A 23,453-nucleotide genomic window follows, 5' to 3' on the forward strand; every position below is an offset into this window, starting at 1 on the left:
CCGACAGTGAGGAAATCTTTATGCTTATATTGCATTATAGAGGATATTGTAAGACAACTTGCACTTTGTTCCCCTTTTTGACTTTTTGAACGTCCCTTTTACTCTTCTAGCTTTCTTATCGTGATAAAGACAAAAACTCGTTAGGAGATATTGACCCTTTAAGTTAGAATTTAATTCATAAGCACTTACTTATATCGTTATCATTAATATTTGCATATAAAAATAAACTTAAACTTAAGGATGTACACTCTAGGTTCACATAAAGAACAAACATTTCTCACGTTTTGCTGTTTGATTAAAAGTATTATATATCCGAGCAAAATATAAGAAAATATAAGATTTAAAGAAATATCAGGGAGCCGTTCTACGAAAATTTATAAATTCTGTATTAAGTTCTGTCAGAAGTTATACCATAAAGTGTTTCACACAGCTCGCTTATGCACGTTCTAATTAAGGGTTATTTATGAAATAAATACGAATATGATCAAGACGTTTACGGCCGTATTTTTTATCACGAAATTTTATGGAACGCCTAAACTGCCTTGGCATGATACATTTACTAGTTTGTCCTGTACATTTATTAGTTTGTGCTGTACATTTAGCAGTTTGTTCTGTACAATTAATAGTTCGTTATGTGCATTTTCCAATATATCCGGTACAAATAATGATTTGTGATATAGAAAAAACGGTTTGTTATGTACATTTACTAGTTTGTCCTGTACATTTCTTAGTTCGTGCTGTGCATTAAGCAGTTTGTTCTGTACAATTAATAGTTCGTTATGTGCATTTTCCAATATATTCGGTACAAATAATAATTTGTTATGTAGGTAAAACAGTTTGTTATGTACATTTACTAGTTTGTCCTGTACATTTCTTAGTTTGTGCTATGCATTTAGCAGTTTGTTCTGTATAATTAATAGTTCGTTATGTGCATTTTCCAATATATTCGGTGCAGATTATAATTTGTCATGTCCACTTACCAATTTGTCATGTGGATATAACAATTTGTCTTATACGAAAAACAATTCGTTTTGCGGTTTATTTATACAGATAAATATTAGACACTGCAGCGGCAAAAATAGAGGGATTGCTTATTTACAGTCAACTCATCCCCAAATCTTCTTTTCGTTCTCCAGTCTGCTCATCCCCCTGGCAGTTACAAATAAGTCTTTTCGCCCCTATTATTCCACCTTCTTTTTAATACTTATTTTTTACGAAGTTTGCAAATAAATATAAATTAAATTATGATGTTAAATATATGCATGTTCTGCATAAAAATATGAAAATTAATACACTTTAAAAAAACTACATTTTTTTCGCTTTATGAATACCCGACTGTGTGTAATAGTGTAAAGTGCATGCCCGTTTCGTAGTTTAAAGTGTAAAGTTTGCTGGAATGTTGTTATTCTAATTGTGATTGTTTTGAAATGCCTAATACTTAAAAAATCTTGCTTAAAAACTGATGTTATGTGAATTTACTAAACGTGTACCCTTACTGTTTTGTCAATACATGTTGATTCTCATACATATATACTACTTGTGATAATTGAAAAAAATAAGTTCTTTTCGACAATTATCTATTTTCATAAACCAGTGAAAAGAAAATTTAAACATATCTGTTTATTTACAAGACAATTTATTATTTGTACCGAACATACTGGGGTAAGCACAAACTAGTAAATGCACAACACGAACTAAAATTGTACCGGACAATTTAGATAATGTACATAACAACCTGTTTTGTCTACATAACATATTATGATTTGTACCGAATATAGTAGGAAAAGCACTTAACGAACTATTAATTGTACAGAACAAACTGCTAAATGCACAACACAAACTAAGAAATGTACAGGACAAACTAGTAAATGTACATAACAAACTGTTTTACCTACATAACAAATTATAATTTGTACCTGATATATTGGAAAAATGTACATAACAAACTATTAATTGTACAGAACAAACTGCTAAATGCATAGTACAAACTAAGAAATGTACATGACAAACTAATATATATACATAACAAACTGTTTTATCTACATAACAAATCATTATTTGTATTGGAAAATGCACAATTAATTATCATGCCAAGGCGGTTTAGGCGTTCCATAAAATTTCATTAAGTGTATCTCATGATGAGACAAAAGTTTGGTATATCTAATATGTGCAGAACAATTATAATATGTTTAAAAAAGACATTGCGAGTCCTTCACAGTATTGTTCATCATGGTTATAAGCCAAAAATACTGATCATACGAATTTCTGTGGTTTATAATATTTGTTTTGTACAATGTAGTTCTTGTTCAAGAAAAAGGTGTACATGGTGTTTATAGACCTGTGCGAGCGACGTTTTGAAATATCACCACATGACTTTAAACACCATGCAGACCTATTCCGAGAATGATAACTGACTTACCTACATGCTCCTTTGTCTTGCCAAATATTTGTCTGCAATAAGGACACAGCATATAATTATACTGCATGAAAAACGTATTCACATCTGGTAAACATTTTACGGAAGAGCATTGGTGCCAGTGTATGTTATTTATTATCTCGAAATTTCAAGTTACTAAGTCGAAATTTCGAGTTCAATAACTCGAACTTTCGAGTTGATACGAGTTGATAACACCAAAGTTCGACTTCGACTTCGTATCTTGCCCTTTTATCCGCAAACTTTGAACGTCTGTCCGTCTGTCAAAGGCCAAAAATGTAATGGACGACTTTTGACTTTTCGAAGTGGAATCATCTACATATATATATTGTATCCAACATGTAGCGACTTGAACATATACTACAATACTTCATTGTATGACCTATAAACATGATCTTGGTCATACTCATTACTACACGTTAATGTAGGGTATGTCTATATTTCCATGTCATTTGGGTTCAAACTAGGTCGAAATCTTCCAGATTTAAACATGGTTTAAATAGTGATATTTTCTTATGAGCAAACGCTGCCCTGTCATCTTAATCATATGAACCTTAGGGCTACCCGGTGGATGCACCAGGTACCTAAATCTTAGCCAGGACCTAAACATCAACGTAAACTATTGTAGTTAGTAACTCGAAATTTCGAGATACGTAACACGAAATTTGGACTTAGTAACTCGAAATTTTGACTTGGTAACTCGAAATTTCGAGTAACTAATTCAAAATTTTGAGATAAGCAACTCGAAATTTCGACTTAGTAGCTCGAAATTTCGAGTTAATAAAAACATAGACTTGGCACTAATGCTCTTCCGTAACATTTAGATGATTATAGTTACTTTCTGAAATCAGCTATGTGCGTCTTTTAAGTTATTTAAACAAATCATTATCAGCTAGTTCGTCAGGATTTGACACAGATGGCATTATATAACAGTTTTTTGATATCTTTGAAGAAACTTTCTTAGTTTCCTAATTAAATATACATGACCGTATACAGTACACTCCGCTTATAGAGGACTCCTTGGACTCCTCAGGACAAGCAAAATGTGTTCGCGGGCAGGTGGAGTACATCATGGCAATTAGTTTACGGTTCCACTGGTTTTGATTTACACGAGCGTGAATACTTCTGCGTTTTCCAACGTGTTCCTGGGTTAACTGTTACATGTGTAAGAGATTCAGGCCTAATTCTATAGGCACTATCTTGTAACATGGGTACATAGTGGGGGTTAAAGAGTGACATTTGGCGCCAGTAAACTAGTTTAAACTCTCCAGTGTTGTTTTTGCATCGACCGATCCTAGGTGTAGCCGGCTGAGTTCCTTCTTCAAGCATGCATGTGTCTGTTACTTCATTGTTATTATCATAGCATACGCTTTGTGCTACACATGTTGTTATGCTTAGATTTACTCGTATAAAAGCTTGGAACCAGTACATCTATCACATTTTGTGGTATAATAGATCTCGTCCCTATGTTTGTTCTGTCTTATTTCTCACATACAGTCTCGAATTAACTTATCTCAAAATTTCGGTTATCTCGAAGGCATTTTCAGGTTCCGCAAATACGTGCAGAAAATATCATTTTAAGTCAAATTTCGCTTGATCTGTTTGACTCTGAGATACTGAGTTTCAACTGTAATTGTATTCATTAACAGTGGAAGTAACCATTAACAGCGGAAGTTACTCTGACAGGATGTTTCTGTATTAATATTTTTATTGCCCCTAGCTCCGGCTGTATGGTTTAGCCATCAGATAAAATGTACGTGCTATTTTAGAGGCTTAAAATTAACTTATAAAAGGTTTGCTGCATTTAAAAGAAAAAACATGCCACCAGGGAGCCAGGCTAGTATTATAATAACCCTTTAGCAGTCAAGAGTATATAAACAATGGAATAATCTTTTTGAGTTTTAGCGGACACGCAGATATTTGGTTGGCAGAACAAATAAGTAATAAAATCTAGAAAATCCTTTAGTACCATAGAACATGCCCAAATTAAAATAATAGCAAGCTTGCTTCGATCGAGTCTGTTCATGCATGAACATTTGAGCTTGAATGGACATTCTACAACAACATAACCGTAACAAGAAATATTTGGAAATCGTAATTGCTTTTTTTGCCCTTGTGGAAAACTAAATAAGTTTTGAAAGATGTCAGCTTATCAGGAAAGTTGAGTAAGCCAAGTTCGGGAATTTGAACAGACATCTAAACAAAGACATACTCAGATTTGTCTGAACCAAGACAGAAATGAGTCTGTACATAAATTAAGCTTTTAAGTTACGGATATAGCTTACACAAAGTGTATATGAGTCTTATTTTGTGACAAGATGACAATCATGTTAAACTAAAACAAGCAAGGTCAAACATAAATCTGAAGTGGGCAATCATAGCGTCAATAAATCACAATAAACATGATTAATACACGAAATTAAAACGCTTATCCTTCCAACATTTTACCGGAAACAACAACTTACAGTGTCCGGATATATTTGTTACGGGATGTTTCAATATGAATAGATAAATGACTTTCATAGTATTATTGACACAAAGTAAGAAACAAGCTGAAGAAAATGGAGCCTGATTATAGATTAGAAGAAACAGATCGTACAAGCTCGGATGAATCTGATCACATTTTCGAGGCATCAGATGAGTACTATGATTATCAATGTTCCACGTGCCTGAAGGAGAAAAAGAACGTAAATGCAGAAATGTACTGTGTAGAATGCGATCACTTTCTATGCCAGACGTGCTTGAAACAGCACAACAAGTTTGACAGTATGAAACAACACCAAGTCGTGAAGAACGCTAGTGGCAAAGGAAAAGATGTTAAGCGGAAAGGCAACTGGGTGGATTTACCCTCGCAGAGATGTGATACCCACCATGGGAAACTTATCGATATGTACTGTCGTGGTCACAACGAAGTTTGCTGCGGAGCATGTGCTTCTATAAATCACAAGTATATTTTCTTTTTAAACAACTGGAAACTTGAAATATATATTTTGAAAAAAAGTGAGAACTACGATGATGATCGTCTTTCTCCTGTACATTTCTAGAGGTTTTATTTGATGTTTACATTTATAACGTTTATGCCAAAAACATGATTAGAATGGTGTCTTTATCTATATATTAATGTGCATGTACTTCAAGTAGATGTATAAAAATTATATTGTATTGTTACGGTGGCTGATTTTTGTCATTTCGTCCTGGCGTGTTGGCGCGATTGAAGACCGTGAACACACCAACACACCGGGCTAATTTTGTCGTTTCGGCGTTTTAGCACGTTCGAAGGGAACGTAATGGCAGAAATCAGCCACCATATTAGTATATAGTTTCCTTATTATATTTGTCTTTTCTTTTCTTGCATTTCAGTTCTTGCGCAGACCTCTTGTATTTGCCAAAGGCAGCAAAAGCTGCAGACGTGCTTGAAGAAGCAAAAGATATGTTGGTAAAAATGGAAATGGTGCAGTCCAATGCCAAGGATTTATCAAATGCGAGACAGCTTCATGTTGCTAACTTAAAGGCGGAGAAAGTCAAAATATCTGATCAAATCAAAGATACCTGCTCCAAAATAATAAACCACTTCAAAAGACTAGAAACAGTGCTTTTAACACAGCTTAGCGATAAAGCGTCCGATGATGAAGATGAAGAACAAGCTGCTATAAGCCAAACTGCGGAGGTGATATCATCGCTTAAAAGCGAACACCTTCTCCTGACAAAGTTTCTTACTGATAAAAATATGTCATCACTGTTCGTTCAGCTAAAACTTGCTGAAAAATGTCAGTTACAATGTACCGATACTTTGAATAGTTTAAAACCGCATAGTGCAACAACCCTTGAGTTTTCAGTGAATCACAGAGCTATTGATGTTGTAAATGAAATCAAATCTCTTGGTGAAATTATTGAAAATAAGACAATTAAATCGGTCAGTCTGAATGGCGATTTTGATGTGAAATCTCCTAAAGATAAATCAACATGTGATATTACAGATATAATTATGCATATAGACGGAAGTTACTTGATAACTGACTTTGAAAACAAAAGTCTTAAGAAGCTGGACAGTCAGTACCAAGTTGTAGATATTCTGCCTCTTTCTGGCCAACCAAATGCTGTATGTTTTGTTAGCAGTTCCAGTGTCGCAGTTGCACTTACTGATACAAAGACAGTTCAGTTCGTAAATTTAACAAGAAGATTAGCATTGTCGTCCTCATTCAGTGTTACGGGCCACTGCCGTGGCATCGCCCATAAGGATGGACTCATCTACGTTACCTGCGGTGGAAATCATAAATTCGGCGAAGGCAAAGGTCTTCTATGTGTGTATAATTATTCTGGGAACATGCTAAAAACCTTCGATACAGACATGTCATTACCAAAACATATATTAAAACATAAAGATGGGCTCAGAATGTATGTCGTTGATACTCAAAAATGTTTGCTAATCATCACATCTGACGGACGAACCCTTAAAAGGCGCATTTTCAGAGACATAGATAATCCAAAGGGAATTTGTTCAGGCCCTGGTAGCCAACATTTCTTGAGTGGCTATAGTTCAAACACTATCATTCTGCTGTCGGGAAATGCCTACCAAGTGTGTGTCATAAATGTAGACAATATCAAGAAACCTCAGGCACTTTGTTTTGACCAGTTTAAGTCAAGATTGATTGTCGCCATGGATAATACAAACATTCTCAAGGTTCTTGATGTGTCGTTCGAATAGAAACATCCAGAAAAGCTCTGGAAGGAGAAAAGACGTTACTCCAAACGTTTAAAAATAAAGACAATTTAGAGAAATAGATAAGTTTACTGTAAAGTCATATTATGTCCAAAATTTCATATTCGAAAACTTGAATGTTCATTACAAAGTATTAATGTAGACACAAAATAAATATATCTATAAGATGCATATCTCTGACTGTGTTTGCTGTGTTCTGTCCTTGGAAATATACCCTTACTTTATCTGCTATGTTGCACACATTTGATCAAGGTATATCTAGCCACAGTTTGACTTTGTGCTACCGCTATAATGGCATTTTTAAACACATGCTGCTGTATAGAACTTGAATATTAAAACGGGGAGAAAATGTGTAGGCAGCACGGTATCTTAGTCAGTAGAGCATTGAAAAGGTATCCCGGGGTCCCAGGTGCGAGTCTCCTGTTACATGTTTTGTTGACAATGTTTTATCATTTCTCTTGCGTCACTGGTCTTAACAGTAAAATACTGTTATACATCGCAATGTTCTTTCTCTAAACGGTTGATTATCATTGGCATCGAAAGGCTTTCTATGCTTTAAAATATTCTACAATTGTTGACCACGTTTTTGTCATTACATTGGCACTACTTGCCTGAATGACAAAATATGTGCACTGATCTTTCCGCACCTTTAAACAATTCATCACCGCATTGATATTATCCTGCATGTCTTTTGCCTGAAGTGTTTGGTATGTGGGTCCCGGAATGTTATGCATAACGTATCCAAATAATAGTACGTCATCTAGGTGGAAAAATGGTGTCTTTGATGCAGATACATACAGGGATGGCAGAATATCATTCGTCATACTTACAAATTTCCCTTTACAAAACTTTAAATACGATATCGTATCTTTAAATTGATATTCACTGACATACCATTTATTTCCTTTGGGTTTATGAATTATTTCGGATTTGTAGTCGCAATATACATTAACTGTTTTCAGTGATTCAGCATATTGAATACTTCGTAAATATATGAACATATTAACCATAAAATCATCGTCTACTTTTAGAATGAATTTTGGATTTCGGCAGCGTTCCTTGAGCCATTTAAATCCCATTACACCCTTGTGTGTAAGATTGTAATATGTATCTATAAAGTCGCCTTGTAAAAGATCTTTATGCTGGTCAAATTTTTTTTGTATCCTAGCCTGAATACTCTGGCTAACGGCTCTACCGAGCAGAAAAAGAACTCTTACTGTACCTAGATCAGAATAATATGTGTCATTAGTCCAAGTTTGACGGATCGCTTGTCTAATTTCGAAGTGATCTGTCGCTGTATTCACAACTACGAGAACAGTCAGATTTTTGACTGACTTACAAAGTTCAGGATTCTCGATCAAATATGGTGCATTGATAGTACGAGGGAACTTCGGATTCGTCGCGTTTATAAGTCGAGTCAAATTAGGCAGCAATTTGACAGAATATTTCAGTTGTGTAACACCATCAATAATACCGGAATATCTTAAAGGATGCAGTGTAATATTATCCCAATAAGCCGCATTTCTAGATGAATGTAATGAAACACTTTGCCGATAAGCTATATGTCGAAAAGGATGTGAGTTAATGGAATTATTAATGAACATTGAAGTGGACATTAATAATATACCGAGTTCTATTATACATTGTTTCCTGTGTATTGTGCAATGCGGATAATCACGTGACTTGAAGAGTTTCTTCAACGAACGCATTTTTTCTCGGTTCAACCTAAACAATGGCATTTATATACATAAAAGAACAGTACGCCAACGGCATGTGCGCTTCCTTGTACTTCCAGAATATACCTTTCTTTTTTCATGAAACTCTTTCGTTTTTTCCTGAAAGTCGAATAAAGTGTTCTGTCTGTTGCAAACCAGGGGGATTCTTTGAACGAACTCGTTATAAGTTTCAGCTGTTTTGCAGGAAAATGATGTAAATGGAAAAAATACTTATCTCCGTTGAATCAAAACATATCTGCATGCTAGGGTTGGGCGAAAAATATCTGTATAAATAGAACTGCTGTAGAAACTTTTGTCGCAATCATTTTCAAAGGACACTTTATATTGCGGTGGTTTTAATGTTCACAATAATTTCCTAGACCGCTTTACCGCTCTTCGTAGAATAAACGTCGGTAATTTATGATATTGTTGTTATCAAAAAATTTTATACGATATTCAACACACATTCATTTTACTAAATAGCTATTTCACTCAGTTAAATCCAAACGGCAATTAAACATAGAACAATAGCACTTTATCAAGTTCCAAGCCGGTTTCATTGGACTACTGGTGCCTCTTATGGTTGTGTACTTTTGCTCGATAAATTCCCACACAATTACACACATACCATTTATACATCGTTGAAAAAAAACACATCGAAGTGAATTGTATCAAGTTTCAAGTTTCAAGTTTTATTTTACAACTTTGGCTTCAGCATTACATTACATTTTTATATCAGAGGAAAATTGATGGAGCTTGAATTACTAGTAGTTTAAAGCAAAATAGTTCAGCTTAAAGCTATGCTTTGAATATTTAAATAGGAGCACACATGAAATGGTTTAAAGCTGTACTGTGGTATTCAAATTGAACTTTCAAGATGAAATAAAAGTGAAAATTAAGTTGAAAGTAGTTTAAAGAATTAAAACTTGAAAATTTGAATAGGAAAGCAAGAATTAGACGAAAGCTGTGCTGTGATCATTGAATTGAAATGTTTTGAAAGAAGTGTGAAAGTTAACTTTATTGAAGTAGCTGGTCAAGAGAAGATAACTCTATATAATAAGTGATAATAATTCTTTATTCAGACTTGTACATAGTACATAGTCTACAATTCATGATGTCGACGTGAAAATAAACATGAAATAAAGGACATGTTACAGACAACAATTACAAAATGAATATAACTAAACAAATATAATGATAATATCAGATGGGGAATGAACATGAAGAAATAAGAGTTCAACATTTAAAAGTGCATTTCTAATAGTAAGAGCTTCTTTAACATATCTAGATAGCTGAATAACTTCCGCTTTGTTATTTGTATTTAAAAATTGTTGAATTTATATACTGATGGATGTCTGTAATAAAAAGCTTTTAAATATTTCTTCCTTATATCGGCGTAACACCTACAGATACAAACAAAATGGTATTCATCTTTAATATCTAAAGGTTCATAACATAAGCAATGTCTTTACTCACGGGGAATACGATTTCTATTAAATCTGCCAGTCTGTATTCTAAGTGAGAGACCACTCATCCTAAGTCCTATAACATCTTGGCAGAATATCTAAATATCGCTCATACTGTAAACCTAGAATTGTTTTCGCGCTTTTTAAATTAGCGCCTTTCGCGGGTAGTATATTTCCGTGAAATTAAATAGCCGCGAAAAACTCTGTTCTAACAAAAACGCGAAAGATTCTAGCTTCAGCTTATATAGATCGCTTTAAAATGGTTCTGTGCTTACACATACCTGGAAATTTATAATTCATATTCTAGTACCGTAATTGTATAACATGAGTGCACAAATCCACATTATTTCAATTGATTAACAATTTACTTATTTATGAAGCAACAGGATTTTCAATATCGATCCGTAAGGCAAACAGGGGATAAAAACAAAAACAATATGCATCTATCGAACGACATATACATGCAATTTGCAGTCGGCAGCCAATACGATATATTATTTGTAAGTAAAATATTGTGTCTATTTCTGCTAAGTGTGGATTAATCGCCTATTTAAATGGCAAACAAATGACAGTGTAATAACACATGTTACAGCAATTTACTGAATGTTAATAATTCTAATTATAAGCGGTGACAGTCAGGTGATTCCATATTCCAAGCAAGGTTTCGAACTCTAAGCGGTGACAGTCAGGTGATTCTATATTCCAAGCGAGATTTCGAACTATAAGCGGTGACAGTCAGGTTATTCTTTATTCCAAGCAAGATTTCGAACTCTAAGTTGTGACAGTCAGGTGATTTTATATTCCAAGCGAGATTTCGAACTCTAAGCGGTGACAGTCAGGTGATTCTATATTCCAAGCGAGATTTCGAACTATAAGCGGTGACACTCAGGTGATTCTATTTTCCAAGCGAGGTTTCGAACTCTAAGCGATGACAGTCAGGTGATTCTATATTCCAAGCAAGGTTTCGAATTATAAGCGGTGGCAGTCAGGTGATTCTATTTTCCAAGCGAGTTTTCGAACTATAAGCGGTGACAGTCAGGTGATTCTATATTCCAAGCGAGGTTTCAAACCCTACGCGGTGACAGTCATGTGATTCTATATTCCAAGCGAGGTTTCGAACTATAAGCGGTGACAGTCAGGTGATTCTATATTCCAAGCGAGGTTTCAAACTCATATATACGCGGTGACAGTCAGGTGATTCTATATTCCAAGCGAGGTTTCGAACTATAAGCTGTGACAGTCAAGTGATTCTATATTCCAAGCGAGGTTTCGAACTATAAGCGGTGACAGTCAGGTGATTCTATATTCCAAGCGAGGTTTCGAACTATAAGCGGTGACAGTCAGGTGATTCTATATTCCAAGCGAGGTTTCGAACTATAAGCGATGACAGTCAGGTGATTCTATACTCTACGCGGTGACAATCAGGTGATTCTATATTCCAAGTGAGGTTTCGAACTATAAGCGGTGACAGTCAGGTGATTCTATATTCCAAGCGAGGTTTCGAACTATAAGCGGTGACAGTCAGGTGGCTCTATATGCCAAGCGAGGTTTCGAACTCTTAGCAATGACAGTCAGGTGATTCTATATTCCAAGCGAGGTTTCAAACTCTACGCGGTGACAATCAGGTGATTCTATATTTTGAGCAAGGTTTCGAACTATAAGCGGTCACAGTCAAGTGATTCAAATTCAGAGATTTTAACCAATCGGTCACGCAGGTCCCGGTAATCTTACCTACCTTTATCGTATAACAATATATAAGACTGCAATGTATATAAGTTAATGTTTGAAATTAAAACCTGCCATGTCTGGATGTCTACACCCAAATTAGAAGAGGGAAACCTGTCCATCAGCGGGAAAGACAGCTGGTTATATTTTCTTTCTTTGTTTCTACGTGTAAATCGGGATATTAGAAATTCCACCAAAACTGCGAACGGATAGCTGTAGATATAAATTGGAAATTACAGGAGGTCCACTTAAACGTATTTCGCAATTCAATGCACTTCGTATCATGACGTGAAATACTAGTAATAATGTAATCGATCTTTATATTTGGTCTAAACGATTTGTCTGTTTACATTTATTAATAGCATAAACGTAAACTTTGATGTTATGGACGTCAAATATTTATGTATCTATTGACGTTTTTCAATAAAACGGGTCTTAATTAACTAAACTTGAAATACTGATTTATCCAACCGAGACCAGCTGTAACTTACAGATTATGTAATTTTAGTTCACTTTCTGTTTTAAAAGAGAAACCGAATTTATTTCTTTTAAATAACTTACATACATGTCATATTTACAGATTAAAATGTGAAGGGTCACAGAGTTGAACATTTCAAAATACTTCTCTAAAAATAGTTGTTTTTATAATTATCATAAAATTCATCGAAAACATACGAAAAAAGATTATAGAAAAAATATGAAAAGGTCAGCGCACATATTATTTTTATTGTATGAATCAGTAACATTACTATTAAATACATTGTTACTATGTATATATTCAAATGTTATCTTGATATTGAATTAAGATTTGTTGCACTTACGTTTCCTTCATGCATGTCGTTCTTTCAATGTCAAGAATTGGAGCTAAAACTTAATGTCTACTTTCTATACCACAATAAAACTCGTGCAATTTTTAATCGGACCAGCGTTAAAGTTTTGAATTATGTCTAATCACTCAGTGTTTTATGTTTTATCCTTGTAACCAGAAAATTCATATCGCCTTTGGCATAAAATAAACTTCCGTCAAGGCGATTATACATGTAAATTGAATATGCTCATGTACATAGTCTAAATTTTTTAGAAGATAGTATATTCTTATTCTTTGGCTTTACGTAAGGTATCTGTCAATGTAAGATAGTAAATGTATTAATCAAGATCTATATCCATTTCCAGTTTCTTCTCTTTTTTGTCTTCCCTGTCTTTTACCTCTCCTATTTTCTGTGAAGCTTCATTTACAGCCTTGTTTGAATGTCCTGACCCGTCGATTTTCTGCTTCCCTGCCACAGCAGTGCTGAAAATATTTGCAAGACTTTGTTTAGAAGCACTTTCGGAATCTGCACTGTTTTCGTAGTTCAACTCTCTGTCATGAGCTACCGACTTAAATACGTTATCAAAAGTCTTAAATAATTCTTCTTCATCTCCGGTTTTCATCGAGTTTGTGATTTTTTCAAATCCGTCTATAATTTCCTCTTGCAAACTCTTTGAATTCTGGGCGTCTTTAAAAACGTGTGACGTCCTCTTCCCTATTTCAGACCTAGCCGTCTTCAGCAAGTGCGTAGCAGTTTTATGAAACATTTGTTTGTTTGCTTCACCTTGATCATCACCTTTGCAAAAAGCTGGAAAATGATTTATAAAACCGTTTACTATTTCCTCTGAAAGTCTGTCCTTGTTCTGCGCCTTTGCTTCTTGGCTTAGCATGCCCTCAATCTCACCAATATCTAGAAAATGTGTTTCAGAGTTCGGCGGTTCTGCTAAGAATCTTTCCAAAAATACTAACGGCTTTCTCCGAATCGCTTCAACTTGTCTTATCAAGCTGTCAAATAATGCATAGTCACATCCATTGAATAGGTTCATTTTTCTGACGAAGTAAAATGGTAGGTTTCGGTTTTGAAGGCAATTTTGCATTAAGTCTAAACATTTAAGCACCGCTAAAAGGATGTTTTCATCTTCCCAAAATGATTCGTCCAAATTTTCACTTACCCAAAATACGACGTTTTTCCAGCGATATGATGTAAGGCATTTTGGTCTTGTCTCTAGAAAAGCTTTCTGGTAGGCTTTTAATACCCGCCAACACAACAGCTGTTGTTCTTTCATGCTGTGTGCGAGTATTATTTCAGAAAGTGCAAAAGACAGTCTGAAGTACGGGTCTCTTTCTTCGGCTATTGGCTCACTATACACGACTAAGGGTCGTTTCGCTACAACCTGACATCCTGATTCGAGAACCAATTTTAGCGTTACTTTCGAAGGCCATTTCCTCGGCCGAGTCAGCCACTCATCTGCTACCCGTGGCCATCCTTCAAATTTAAATGCTGGGACAAAGTCTGTCGACTTTATTTTTGAAAACGAGGTCTCATCTTTTGCTGTTCCTTTTTGAGTACATGCCTCTGTTTTACTACTTTCTTTTACGAAATTTTCCAAGGAATCTGAATCAATGGCGTTTTTGTATTCAGGATCGTGGTTTAATTTAGAATCCGAAACAGAGTTATCACGCTTCGTTTCTGCCGTTGTGCAGTCTTGTGATAATTTGCTCTTGTACGCACTGCCACGCAATAATTCAGTCATAATCTTATCTGATGCGTTTTCAGTTCCCTCTGTGTCAAGTGTTTTACATGGCATGGCTTTACATTTTTCGTCAGCAGTATCATCTGTGTACAGATCTTCATTCGTATTCGTTTTATTGTTTATACTACTATCATCGGATTCTTTGCCTTCGCTCATGTCTAGAAATTTGCGCAGCATCTCTAACAGAGAGGTATCGTAATGGTCATTTGAGTCTGGTTGGTTGTGGGTCGCAAACGCACTTAGTCTATCTTCCTCATCCATTTCTTCAGCATTTTTTGCTAGATGCTTTATTCCATCAAGCGCACATTTGGCAAATTTTTCTATTCTTTTCAATGCAAATGTTAATGTTTCTCTGTTATTCTTAAACTCAAAAGCATCCTGTTCGGCTGGATATAACTTCATCTGTTCTTTTCCCACTGCTGAAGTTCTTGTAACGTTTAAGAACTTTCCATCATTTGACATTCCTTCCTGTATTTCAGTATTTAGCCACACTTTAGATAAAAAGAACAATCTTTCTCGAAGTTCTTTAAGAACAGAAATTGGGAGGTAAACACCTTCTATCGGATTTTTCACTGTTTTAAAGTATTTTTCATGTTCGTCTTTAACTCTGATATGTAGAAATGCAGGATTTTCATTGTCGTAATCAAACAATGATTCTTTTAAAAGTACCCGGTTAGAAACTATTAACACGTCAATGTCTCCACTATCGCTTGGCACGGTAACTTTTGAACCATCTATGCAACTTCCAACAGGAATAAGTTCTTCATTTCCAAATATATCGCATTTCAAAAATATATTCATGATTTCGACTTGTTTCAATTGTTTTACTAAGTCTGGATCTATTGTTGAATCAATTTGTTTAACAAGTGTTGTGAAATCAATGTGTTCTTCTTTCCGTTCCATGTCATCCATTGTGTTTTTAGCTATGTTAACAAGCTGTAAACACAAAGAAAAAAAGACTATGTAATAAACTTTAAATTGACATGGTTTCTTTACACATGAGCCATGTTCAAATAGAATGAAATGCGTAACAAATGTGTGTATTTTATCTTCTTGGATATTTCATAAAATGTATCATTAAAATGTAATGCATTTTCATGTGGCAAAACATTTCGGATATGTGAAGAAATAATTAACAACAGATTTATTACAAATGCACATGCTACTTTTATATAATAAAAAAATGAATCATCCCACCGTAGGGATCGAATGTGAATGCACATAATATCATAATGTAAGATAAGTCAAAATCATACAAACAATACATACATGATGAGTTAAACTACCATGATACTTAAGGTATTGGACCCCTAATAGTAATGTTTTAAAAATGGCATTTGCTTGGTATATTCTTAAAGTTGACCATGTTTCACACTGTGTTGCAAATTTTAAACAACTTTCACCGTGCCGTTTTTTGTAAATTTTGTATAATATATGGTATTTCCTCACGCTCAAGAAGAGACAAAATTCAATGTGATGGCCACTATCTAAAACGCTTGCAGAGAATTCATTACAACATTAATTTTGATAAAAGAAACATCAAACTATTGTTAAACAATTAGAAAACACAAAATAAAACTTTAAAACTCATTTTTGTCTAGGGTGCTTCAAGTAAACAGATTTAATGAGACTGAATTCTAACTCAAACATTGAAAAATTAAGGTCGAATCCGGTGGGTCTGTTCTGAATTTTGCTCACTTCATTCAAAAATAACCTTGGGGCAATAGAAAAACCTATCTGCATTTCTTCCACAACATGTAATCTAACGAATGAAGGCAAAATAGAGAACTTTTACCGCACGTAACTCAGTATTTTTAAAGATTTCTAACTCTACCCCTCCTGATTCAGAGGTAAATTCACATTAAACGGCAAAAAATCGCTTATAAAATGAAAATTTTCCATTTTTGTACAATTCATCCATAATTAGTCTTGAAAGAAGTAAAAACTTACTAGAAGAAAAGGAAAACATGGAAAAAAAAATGGTCCCAGTGGGGTTTGAACCTACGCCCCCCTGAAAATTGCAGTCAAAGTAGGTTTATGGTAGGAATTGAATACTCTTCAAAAAGGAGATACTCTATTACGGGTCCAATACCGTAAGCCACTGGGTTGTCTCTTGAGAAAATCTATAATGTAGTATAATACTTATGAGCGTGTAAACACAGACTGAAAGTGTAAGCTAGTGAAAAATTGCGACTGAAGACGTGTTTTTCAATCCGTTCCTTTTTCCTTCTGCTCGATTTGCCACCTAATGTGGTACATAATAATATACACACTTCACCAATAAATGAATTTTACACTTTTCAAGAAGAATTTTAAATGATTTGAATCAATTTGGCAAATCGAAAGTGAAAGTAGGTAATCCAGGTTTCATTTTGTTTTTCATTCGTGTCAAATCATATTTTCTGTCTGAGTCTTTGATAGTGTAGATAGACCGTGTTGCTAAAAAACGTTATAAAGTATGGTACAGAACCCCAATTATTCTCTTAAGCTGGTAAATATTGCTTCTAAAAAAATTGATGACATTAGTATTTTATTTGAGATCACGTTCCGTTTCAGAAATTAAATCATTTTCATTAAATTCCTATAACTGATTAACTAAAGAGTATTATGTTTTCCATCTCACTTTCAGGTATCACTTCATTAAAGTAAATATTATAACTAATATATGATTAAATAAAAAACAGAACAGTAAACAATATTACCTTAGTAAAGCCACTTGATAAATTTGCTGTCTAAAAGGTTTTCAAGTGTGTTAGGTTCATCGATCTGTTAGAAGTGCAATTACTGCCAATATGGTTGACAGATTAATATAAGTTCTTGTTGTGTATGTATACTATACATATTTATATGTAGTACTGGGGGATTTTTAGCCCACCATCATGATGATGGTGGGCTATTAAAATCACTCTGCGTCCGTGGTCCGTCCGTCCGTCATTCCGTCCGTCCGTCCGTCCGTTAACAATTTCTCGTTATCGCATCTCCTCAGAAACTACTGGGGGGATTTTGACCAAACTTTGTCAGAATGATGTATTGGTACCCTAGTTGTGTCCCCCTGAAAATCAGACTGGTTCAACAATTTATGAGTGAGTTATGGCCCTTTGTTTATTTCTATAATTTATATAGATTTATATAGGGAAAAACTTTGAAAACCTTCTTGTCCAAAACCACAGAGCCTAGGGCTTTGATATTTGGTATGAAGCATCATCTAGTGGTCCTCTACCAAGATGATTCAAATTATTTCTCTGGGGTCAAATATGGCCCCGCCCTGGGGGTCACATGGTTTATATAGACTTATATAGGGAAAAACTTTGAATAACCTCTTGTCCAAAACCACAAGGCCTAGGGCTTTGATATTTTGTATGTGACATCATCTAGTGGTCTTCGACTAAGATTGTTCAAATTATACCCCTAGGGTCAAATATGGCCCCGCCCTGGGGGTCATATGGTTTACATAGACTTATATAGGGAAAAACTTTGAAAATCTTCTTGTCCAAACCACAAAGCCTAGGGCTTTGGCATTTGTAATGTAGCATCATCTAGTGGTTCTCTACCAAGTTTGTTCAAATTATCCTCCTAGGGTTTAAATATGGCCCCGCCCCAGGGGTCACATGGTTCATATAGACTTATATAGGGAAAAGCTTTTAAAATGTTCTTGTCAGTAACTACAACATTCAAACTTGGACCACATGTATATTTTTGAGTGGCAAGATGAACCTTGACATGAGTTGACCTTGATTTTGACCTAGTGACCTACTTTCACATTTCTGTAGCTACAGCCTTCAAATTTGGACCACATGCATAATTTTGTGCACTGGAAAAAACTTTGACCTTTATTTTGACCTAGTGACCTACTTTCACATTTTTGAAGGTACAGGCATCAAATTTGGACCATATGCATAGTTTCCTGTTTCAAATGAAATTTGACATTGATTTTGACCTAGTGACCTACTTTCACATTTCTCAAGCTACAGCCTTCAAATTTGGACTACATGCATAGTTTTGTGTACCGAAAAAAACTTTGACCTTGACATTGACCTAGTGACCTACTTTCACATTTTTGAAGGTACAGGCTTCAAATTTGGACCACATGCATAGTTTTGTATTCTGAAATAAAATTTGACCTTGATTTTGACCTAGTGACCTACTTTTACATTTCTCAAGCTACAGCCTTCAAATTTGGACCACTTGCATAGTTTTGTGTACTGAAATGACCTTTGACCTTTACATTGACCTAGTGACCTACTTTCACATTTTTAAGGTACAGGCTTCAAATTTGGACCACATGCATAGTTTTGTATTCCGAAATAAAATTTGACCTTGATTTTGACCTAGTGACCTACTTTTACATTTCTCAAGCTACAGCCTTCAGATTTGGACCACATGCATAGTTTTGTGTACCGAAACAAACTTTGACCTTTACATTGACCTAGTGACCTACTTTCACATTTTTGAAGGTACAGGCTTCAAATTTGGACCACATGCATAGTTTTGTATTCCGAAGTAAAATTTGACCTTGATTTTGACCTAGTGACCTACTTTTACATTTCTCAAGCTACAGCCTTCAAATTTGGACCACTTGCATAGATTTGTGTTGTGTACGGAAATGAAATTTGACCTTGAGCTAGTCAGTAAGTCTTGAAATTTGGAACACTCAAAAATGGCACATTGGTGGGCGCCAAGATCACTCTGTGATCTCTTGTTATTCTTCTTTTTTACCTTTATTTATAGCTTACCTGGTTATTAGCTTAGCTGTACGCCTTTAAAATATTTGATTCCACTTCAGTGTGTAAAATTGTGTCGAATAAATACCAAATTACCATATATATTTTGCATTGAAAGTGCAGTTTATAGAATTTCTGATTAACTGTGTTTTTTTCTGTAAGATAAGAGACAAGATGACAAATGTCCTTCTTTTCTCCATATGTATAAACGGCGACGTGCGAGTATGTGCCTTCAGACAAAACTTTGACATTTTTGGTTATTTAAGTATCAATAATATTTAGCCTTTGCTTATGTAATAAACTTTGTTAAATGACAAAACTTTGACGATTGTCTTCCTTTACCAGTAATTCAAACTTTGATGTTTCTAACGTTGTGCTGACGTTCTGCTGTGAGACATTTATATTATACAAATAAGAATACGAATTACGAAGTTCATTAATCATAAGATATCTTTCAATGTTTATAGCCAATATAACTATAAAATACAGTAAGAAAATGACATATTATTTCACATTTTCTAAAGAGTAAATTAGTCAACTGGAACATTACAGATAGAAATAATTTTCAATGGCTATCCTAACAGATAACTTTACTTAGTGATACGTTTCTTTTCTGCAAAAAAAGTAAGAAAGAGTGGAAACAGTTTTCTTAGACTTTGACGACAAAAGAGTTTCCAATTTAGACACAGTCGACCAATAACAATAATACGGTTTGAAATATTCCATTCTCAGATTTCTGTAATGCGGACATACGAGAAGAATGTGGTATTCAGTTTCGATTTGTTTCATATTACATGATTCGTTTATCCTCTGTTCACGTGGTATAATGTCGTACCTCCCTGTGTCAATAAAAAGACTGAATGTAACTAAAGCAAGTCTAAATACATTTTCTTGTACTAAATCTAAATACATTTTCTTGTACTAAATCTAAATACATGCAGTTTTCTTTTGAATATGCAATATTTCTGTAATCGAGCCGAGTTATCAATCTCAGTATACCAGTTTTTCAAAAATGTATCTATCATTCTGTGTTTGATACATTAAGAGGTATTTCTATTGAACGTTACATGCCTATTTAGCATAGAAAATTATGACACAAAACTCTCGTATTAGCATAATCATTTTTAATATACAATTTCCTAGTGTTTGGTATTAACTTGCCTATAAACTTCATACAAACTTGAGATGACTTTGTTTGTAGACAGTTCACCAGACCGTCCTTAGAATATCTATGTTTGATATATTAGCCCAGCACTTGAAGGCGACTAAATCGATGGCTATATAAAATGTTATAAGAGGTCTTTGCTTTATTGTTTGTTTTTCTTTTATAGCTTCGAAGAAGAGGAGTAGCTAACACTGTTTTACTCCCATCTGTCTATAGGCTGGCCGGCACACACCATTTAGTTTCCGATCGATAACTACATAAAGCTTCTATTAAATGTTAAACGTTGTATGGTGGGTGCATGTGGTCAATAAACAACTCCTATCCTTTTATGGGTCAGTATGTTTAAGGTCAAGGCCATAATGACCATCAGGCTGAAAACTGTTACCGCTCAATAACTGAATCTTGAACGTTTGACGTACATATATCATACTTTATAGGAAGATTGCCAGTGGTTAGTAAATGATCACTTATATTCAATTTGTCAGTAGGTCAAATGTTAAAGTCAATAAAATCACGTTATATAAGAACGCAACGCACGAATTAATGTATGTGATGAACAAATACTTTAAGGTTTTGGAATCAAAGGTCATGTTCACGGTGATATTGAAACATAAAACGGTTTCCAAAGCAATATCAGGACACTGTTGTGCTTAAGTCCGTCAAATTCAATACAATTATTGCTAATAGTCACGAAATGACCCCTGATGGTGTTGTGGTCAGTACCTTCAGGGTCAATGTCGCACTGACTTCGAAAAAACTGTAGATCGACTGTTTGGACATGTGTCCGTTGGACTTACTAGGATGAGTGCCTAGTCAGGAGAGTAACCTTTGTGTTTTAGATCATTGGGTCAAAACATACAAATTTACATACCCAGTTTCCTCTGACAGGCAATCAGGAGTGTCTGGGCTTATTTTGATGGGGGCATTTTCCTCCCATTCTGGACAAATATTTGACTTTGTTTGTTGTTCGATTGTAATGAAACCTTTAGAACAAATTAGCTAGCATAAAAAACAACATGTTCATGAAAAAAAAAGTTTTCTGAGAATTGAACAAAAAGAAGAAAAACAATGAGCCAAACTTTTTCACAGGGATTTCCTACGAAAACTTTTATTTTCGGTTTCGTTAAAAATGAAAGTCATTTAAGATGTCTACAAATTTCAACGTAAAAACGACTTATTGGGAGATGTGGTATTCCACTTTTTTATTTTATTCAAAACATGTTGATCATAGGGTAAAATTAAAAAAAAAAGAAGTATAACATTTCAAGGGAGAAAGAATCTATGAGTTGAACAGCATTTTGTTGGAATTTTAAGCGAAAAAATAATTCCTCTAAAACATCCATAAAAAGAGGGCCATGAAGGCCCTGTATCGCTCACCTGATCTATTGACATAAAGATCATCAAGATAGTTTCATTAAGATATGGTCATAAATGTGGCCTCTAATGTAAACGAACTTTTCCTTTGATTCGACCTGGTGACCTCGTTTTTGACCCCATATGACTCAGATTCGAACTTGACCTAAAGATCATCAAGATTAACATTCTGACTAAGTTCCATTAAGATTGGGCCAAAATTGTGACCTGTAGAGTGTTAACAAGCTTTTCATTTGATTTGACCTGGTGACTTAGTTTTTAACCCCAGATAGCCCAATATCAAACTCGTCCAAGATTTTATTAAGGAGAAACATTCTTTATAAGTTTCATTAAGATTGGGTCAAAACTGTGACCTTTAGAGTGTTAACAAGCCTTTCCTTTGATTTTACCCGGTGACCTAGTTTTTGACTCCAGATAACCCAATATCAAACCCATCTAAGATTTTATTAAGGGTAACATTCTGGCCAAGTGTCATCAAGATTGGGCCATAATTGAGACCTATGGAGTGTTAACAAGCTTTTCCTTTGATTTGACCTGGTGACTTAGTTTTTGACCCCAGATGACCCAATATCAAACTCGTCCAAGACTTTTATGAGGGTAACATTCTGACCAAGTTTCATTAAGATTAGGCCAAAATTGTGACCTTTGGAGTGTTAACAGTCAAATTGTTGACGACGGACGACGACGGACGGACGGACGGACGGATGACGGACGACGTACACAGGGCGATCACAAAAGCTCACTTGAGCACTTCGTGCCCAGGTGAGCTAAAAAGTGAATACTTGGAAAGTTGCTAGTGGTACAAACTTATTGACATAAGAGTTTTGCTAGATATTCTTATAAAAAATGTATCTTACTTTTATTTTCACCCACTTTTTCTCATATATACTATGTCAAACTTGATGGAAATGAACATGTTGAAAAGTTCCCCCAAACTGTGGGCGAATAGCTTTACAGAAAAGTCAATGTTTTTTCATTCATTTACTAGATTTAACTTCCGTCAAAAGTATTAATCTTTATCTTAAGCTACCTGAAGGGATTTGATTTCGTAATGGTCGATTCACAATCGATAATGATGATATTAAAATAATATCTTTTAGTAACTGAAGGCATCTTTTTGGGAGTGTAAACAAGCAAAATTGAAACAGACGAGAAGCAGAATCGCCGAAAAAAACATAATTTATAATTTAATATTTTTACCATTAATTCTGTCTCAAGAAAATTTATGTAGGTATTAAAGTGACAAACACTTTCTCTCAATGCAAATGATTGTTTTGAGCTGTACTGGTCCGCTGAAGAAATTGTTAATGTACTTTTATGACAGAACATAAACGGTTTCATCTTAAAATTAATGAGTGTATAGCTGGTAGAAATTTAACTTTGTGCTCTGCAAAGTTATGTACTTATTTCATGATTTCTGTGTATTTTGTGATATTGTACACTTATGCTGAAGCTGGTCGAAAGCGTAGCCATTTTTTTGTAATTTATATATGTGTACAGAATTAATTAAATGTCACTGTGTATAGATAAGTTACATATTATATTAGACCTTGTGACCCAGTCATCAGGTT

General features: G+C 34.7%; 2 protein-coding genes across 2 annotated transcripts; one reads left to right on the forward strand and one right to left on the reverse strand.

Moving 5' to 3' along the window:
• The first annotated feature begins 4,921 nt into the window (after positions 1 to 4,921).
• Positions 4,922 to 7,327, forward strand: LOC123536886 (uncharacterized). Its single transcript, XM_045320378.2, has 2 exons — positions 4,922 to 5,381; positions 5,795 to 7,327. The coding sequence occupies exons 1-2, from the start codon at positions 4,996 to 4,998 to the stop codon at positions 7,137 to 7,139; spliced, it is 1,731 nt and encodes a 576-aa protein (XP_045176313.2). The 5' UTR covers positions 4,922 to 4,995; the 3' UTR covers positions 7,140 to 7,327.
• A 5,445-nt stretch (positions 7,328 to 12,772) lies between these two features.
• On the reverse strand, positions 12,773 to 17,439 carry LOC123537287 (uncharacterized). The gene is made up of 2 exons (XM_053529010.1): positions 17,325 to 17,439; positions 12,773 to 15,558 (listed from the first exon to the last, which is right to left on the reverse strand). Exon 2 carries the CDS (start codon positions 15,532 to 15,534, stop codon positions 13,207 to 13,209), a length of 2,328 nt encoding a protein of 775 aa, XP_053384985.1. The 5' UTR covers positions 15,535 to 15,558; positions 17,325 to 17,439; the 3' UTR covers positions 12,773 to 13,206.
• Positions 17,440 to 23,453: the final 6,014 nt, after the last annotated feature.

Source organism: Mercenaria mercenaria, chromosome 17 (genome assembly GCF_021730395.1).
Source record: "Mercenaria mercenaria strain notata chromosome 17, MADL_Memer_1, whole genome shotgun sequence".
NCBI classification, from domain to species: domain Eukaryota; kingdom Metazoa; phylum Mollusca; class Bivalvia; order Venerida; family Veneridae; genus Mercenaria; species Mercenaria mercenaria.

Excerpts from the sequence above, each read along its gene's own strand:
- LOC123537287 (XM_053529010.1), bottom strand. The coding sequence starts at position 15,534 with ATGGATGACATGGAACGGAAAGAAGAACACATTGATTTCACAACACTT.
- LOC123536886 (XM_045320378.2), top strand. The coding sequence starts at position 4,996 with ATGGAGCCTGATTATAGATTAGAAGAAACAGATCGTACAAGCTCGGAT. Across the intron at positions 5,382-5,794 it reads TGTGCTTCTATAAATCACAA|TTCTTGCGCAGACCTCTTGT; the intron begins GTATATTTTCTT and ends CTTGCATTTCAG.